Source organism: Bidens hawaiensis, unplaced genomic scaffold (genome assembly GCF_021521415.1).
Source record: "Bidens hawaiensis isolate Kalapana, Puna unplaced genomic scaffold, B.hawaiensis_p1.1 tig00021044_1, whole genome shotgun sequence".
NCBI lineage: Eukaryota > Viridiplantae > Streptophyta > Magnoliopsida > Asterales > Asteraceae > Bidens > Bidens hawaiensis.
This window is the reverse complement of record NW_027493259.1, coordinates 62-5466: the sequence shown is the minus strand read 5'-3', so window position 1 is coordinate 5466 and position 5405 is coordinate 62. Positions and strand designations below refer to the sequence as shown.

Genomic DNA, 5405 nt, shown 5'->3' with positions numbered 1-5405 from the left:
AGTTTTTTTTTTAAAACATTTTGATATAAATTTTATTAAAAACATGGTACTTTCAAAAATATGTATTTTTTTAATTAGAAATAAACGTTTAGTTTATTTGAACATAGAGTCCTTTCAAGAATATAAATTTTATTTTACGGAGTACTTTCTAACAATATGTTTATTTTAACCTTTTTTTTTTAATTTTAATATATTTTTTTACTTAACATAATTTTGTTTCAAAAGAAGTAAAGGTTTTTATTATTTACAATAAATTTTATAAAATAAATTCAAACATAAATAATATATGTATGAATAAAAAATTGGTTTAGGTTGGATCGTAAATAAAAGTGTAAAGTTAAGGTAAGTTGAGCTGGGTAAGTGAAAGAGAGTAAATTAATTTTAATTAAAAAGTTGAATTATGAATAAAATAGGAGTTCAAGAATTTATTTATTTTTCTTATACTATAAAAGGTTATAAATAGATAGTCATGTAGGAACAACAATTTTACTTAGTTTGTATCAAACCACCTCCTCACTTGCAAAATGCCCCCCAAAACGTCCGGACAGGGTGTTTTAGGGGGTCAACTGTTATGTACATAACAATGATAAGAATACATTGCCTTTGCACTTATTAATTTTATTTGTATTAAGAAAATAATAATTATGTAATGGTTGAAAGAAAGTTATAAGAATTTTTACTACTACACTATTTTTAACAAAACATTATATTACTGTCATGTATCAGAAAATGCCCAAAAACGAGAATTTACCAACCGTCACCACTCAGCACACATAATGTTTTGAATTTGAAAAACCAAAAGGGGGGTTTGGTGAAATAATTTATGAGAAATGAAATAGGGCATCATCAGACATGACGTCATGTATGGTACAATGTGTAAATGACAGAAACACCCTCAGCGTTTCTCGACCTCTTTTCTTCCCCTTGAATTTCTTCTTATTATTATTTCTTCTTGTTGTTGTTATTCCTGTGGAAAAAGGAAAACAAGAAGCCCAAAATTGAAATTGAAATTGAAATTGAAATTGAAATTGAAATTGAAATTGAAAGATGATTCCTCAACAGTGGACACCCCCTTGCGGCAATCAGTGCACCCATAAATACAACGCCTTGATGCAGATTCCTTGTAACCTTTCTTCTTCCTTAATTAATATCTTTTGGTCAACGCCAACAATCCACGATGACGATGATGTTGTTTATCTGTAATAATTAGGTCTATAACATTTTCTTTTCTTTTCTTTCTATTTGACTTGTTTTCCCCAAATTAATTGCTTCATTTTTAATTGTAATTATTATAGAGCTACATTTTCATTTTTGTGCCAAAGATATTTGCTACTCTTTATTATAATTTCTGACAAGGACCCGTTAACCCGACACGAGCTTTAATAGGTTTGGGTTTGAGCTAACGGATTTGTGTCCTAAACTGGTCGTTGACACGAATAAGGCATGTTTAAATCAATCGGACCTGTTGTTATGCTAGCCTTTTACTCAGTTAAACCCTAATACTAATAATCTAATTTATATATATTTAACTGGCAGTAATCATATATTGTTGTTTTCATTTTCGTTACAATCGCTAGTTTCTTTATTTGCATCTCCGATATGTACCTGATTTCAATTTAGTATTTAGCTCCCGCTTAAACCCTGATGGTGCGAAGAGAATGGAGTAGTGGGAACAGCTATTGGTTTTTATTAACCGTTAACTAGATTAGTATTAGTAGCATATTCTTCCTTTGTTTCCTATGCCGATATTATTATTATTATTATTATTATTTTTATTATTATCAAAATTAGCTCACAAATGTCTGATGTGAGTAAATAGAAAATCAGTAGTCTTTTGACACATAAAGTGTTTGTGGATGAATCTTGCAGGGAGAGTATTCTGTAAGAAAGGATGTAATGCTGATGGTGATACATGGGAGGAATGTAAGTATATATTACTATTATTATTATTATCATTATATCTTGCAGTGCTTTTGATATATCTATGGTCTTATTTGATGTAACAATGCACAGGCTTGAGTGAGTGTGATGAAATATGCTACAAAGATCCGGTTTTAAAAGATCAACAGTGGAGTGCTTACATTGATAGGTCTCCCGGTTCTGCCACCTATTCACAGGTTTTTCTTCTTATATCGTGTCTTCAACTGTTAGCTTCATTTTGAGATATTAATTTCGACTCGTTTACTTTTAAAATGACTTGATTCTGGTTATGTTTGGTTAAAGTGTAAGTCTTTAAGTTAAGTATTTTATGGTGAATGCAATAGTGTAACCATACACGTACATAAATGTCTAAATGTTTTATTTTGGATTCACACTAACTTTTATTGTATTAATAAAATATCTGAATATTACGTGGTTACTATTTCGTCAATCTCTTAATAAATGTGTTTTTAATGATGATGTCATGATATCTGCTTTTTATTCAGGATTGCTTTCATGCTTGCGTCTCCGGCTGTGGCTATAAGGTTAGCTTATTTATATGTTTACATTTAAGTTTTTATTCATCTATAGTTTATTAAACACAATCTTATAACGTTCTGAGATTAGCGAGCTTGAATTTCCTTATTTTGCACATAAAAAACGAACATACTTTCTGTTTTTATTTTCCTTGGAAAAGTCTCTTAACAATATTTTGCACATAAGAAACCAACATACTTTCTATTTTTTGTTCATAAAAGTCCCTTAACATTTCAAACTTGAAAAAATGAAATATCTCTTTATTATGATTGATTGAAATCACGATAACATTGTTTGACAAACTACATTATTATAATAAAGATAAAAATCATCTGCTTATAACTTTGTAACGGTTTTAAAGTTATACAAACCATTTTATACGTTTTTATTTTTTTTATTTTATTTTGAGTTACGTCATCCATGCTCTTGTATTTTTGTTAACTATTTTTTTATTTTTGAATGATTATTTGTTATTATATACTAATAGAATTAAATATGGAAAAGAATAGATGAACACTGAACAGACTTTGACTTCACGTTTTTTTTTTCAAATTTAACATGTGAAGGGACTTTAATGTGTAAAATATTTTAAAGGGATTTTTACAAGAATAAGAAACAAAAAGAAAGTATTTTTTTTTAATGTGTAAAAATTGTTAAGGGACTTTTATGGAAAATACACAATCTATGTTGGTTTTTTATATAGAATTTGCCCTATTTAAAATCACAACATTATTTGTTGTTTTTATAAACCACTAAAATGACTGAACGAACGCTAGGCGACCGTGGAATATAAAATGTTATATGCACAAAAAGTTAACATATCTGTGATAAAAAGTAACACCATTGTTTTTGGTTGCATTACAATTGCAGTTTGATATTCCACCAGAAAAAGTAACTGAAATACATCCAAATCGCCCATCACCGCCACCTCCAGCACCACCTGCCACCAAAGCGGTAGACAAATCCAGAAAAGTCTCTGAAGACATACCCTGCACTTCAGCATAAACAGCAGCAGTAGAATTTTATGGTAAAAACGACATTTTAACATCTTTTACCTGAAATCATGAGAAACCGCATCAATTTTTGCTTTCGCTTATCGTCTTTTGATACATTTACCTTAACGAGTATATTGACAATGAGCGATGATCTATTGGCATTTTGACAATTCATTATATATCTTCAAATTATGTATCGTGTTGCCTTTTTATTCTCCGTTTTGTTGAAAGTGGGCTATAGGTAAGATCCTCATTTAAAGTGTAATATATATGGGATGTTTTAAATCTCATATGGTAATGATAAATAATCATTTTTAACTTGAAATTTATCGTATAAACCGGATCCAAACGTTAAAAAAATGTCAACAAAACCCTCTCCGTTTGTGTATCTTGAGTCTACAATAATAACCTAAAAAGACTATAATCAATAAAAGCTAAACTACGCTAATTACTCCAATCTTGAAGCTTTCAATCCATATGGCCTATCAAGAGCGTCTCGAAAGACTTCTATTGGCCGCCAACACATTTGTAGCAATCTTTCCCTTTCTCGTTTTGTATTTAGGTTTATCCTCATTGGACACTAAGCGCTTTATGTATGTACCATCTAAAACTCCTAAACACTTCTAAAACCTAAATATATATATATATATATACACAAAAGAAAGTGTTATTATTTTTAATTCCTAAAGTAAATATAGCATAAAAAGTTATAATGATTAAATAATACCTTGAACCATTTCCACCTTTGATGAGTAGAATTCTCGGTGATAGGTTCCGGTTTCTTAAGCAAATGTGAATGCAATCTAATCACTGCATTGCAAACTCGAGAAACACGTCTACTAATTGTTTCTCCTGAATGACAAAAACGACATATGATTACCAGATTCTTAACATTATAAGCTATAATGTGAAGAAAGATGCTACTTGTTCATCCATGTCCATATTCCTGCTTGGTTTTAGTCCTCCAAAAGTGCTAAGCATGCAACACAAGTTAATGAAACACGCTCGATTCATCCTAATCTTGGAGTTAGACACATTGTCGCTCTCATAAACATGCCTAAACAATATTGAATATCAGTCTGTTTTTTATGACGAGTATCCAATACGTGGTTTATCCATTACGTATTAGATTGGAAATTAAATCCAATTCTAATTCCCTCTCTTACCCAACCAAACAAATCAAGGAATGGAACTCGAATTCCAAATCCCTTGAAATCCTCCAACCAAACAGGCCCTTAGAGACTTGTCGTAAGAAGTGTTAATGTCTCATATGCTTTACTTTGTAGTTGCTTCTTAAATTTACAATATTTACCAGCTTGTAGAACATCAAAGATAAGTTTTCTTCATATAAAAACTAGTTCTAAGTATGAGTATGCATATATATATTTTCAAAACTAACTAAGGTCTAATAATAGGTTTGTTAAAGCCAAAACAAATACATCAATATCAGAGAATCTGCAACTATAAACATAGCAAAAAAAGTTCAATTTTTATTCCCATATCAACAGTCTCCAACTTCAAAACAGACTTAGTTCCGGAAAAGCTCGGGAAGATGCGCATTGGTGAGTTTGGTCCTCTTACTGATCTCAGTCTTCTTCTTCTTTTTCTGTTTTGGCTTATTCAGAATATTATTATTACCATTCTGTGCCATCACTCTCCTTTTAGCAGTGTTTGTGGCAGCCTTCATCCCGTTCTTCTGTAGGTCCCTCTCAATATCCAGCATGTCTCGTGGCAACTCGATTGACCTGAACAACTCTTTCAGTTCATCATCCGCATCGATCAGGACTCTCGGGTCGTCCGGATACGCTATCTCTTCCTGTGAGTCAAAACTTGATAGCAGCCAGATCTGTCGGCCCGCTTTCAGGGCCTACATTTCACCATGTAATAAGCAGTTTCATCATTCATATTTACATATACGGATGTAAATGAGCCGAATTGTTTGTAATTAAGCTA

General features: G+C 31.1%; 1 protein-coding gene across 1 annotated transcript; it reads left to right on the top strand.

Moving 5' to 3' along the window:
• The first annotated feature begins 1025 nt into the window (after window positions 1–1025).
• On the top strand, window positions 1026–3744 carry LOC143562617 (uncharacterized). The gene is made up of 5 exons (XM_077050370.1): window positions 1026–1123; window positions 1870–1923; window positions 2014–2117; window positions 2427–2465; window positions 3328–3744. Exons 1-5 carry the CDS (start codon window positions 1048–1050, stop codon window positions 3460–3462), a joined length of 408 nt encoding a protein of 135 aa, XP_076906485.1. The 5' UTR covers window positions 1026–1047; the 3' UTR covers window positions 3463–3744.
• Window positions 3745–5405: the final 1661 nt, after the last annotated feature.

What these genes read in the sequence shown, in the direction of transcription:
- LOC143562617 (XM_077050370.1), top strand. Translation starts at nt 1,048, where the DNA reads ATGATTCCTCAACAGTGGACACCCCCTTGCGGCAATCAGTGCACCCAT. An exon ending in CGCCTTGATGCAGATTCCTT is followed by an intron (nt 1,124 to 1,869) that starts GTAACCTTTCTT and finishes TGAATCTTGCAG; the next exon opens with GGAGAGTATTCTGTAAGAAA. An exon ending in GTTCTGCCACCTATTCACAG is followed by an intron (nt 2,118 to 2,426) that starts GTTTTTCTTCTT and finishes CTTTTTATTCAG; the next exon opens with GATTGCTTTCATGCTTGCGT.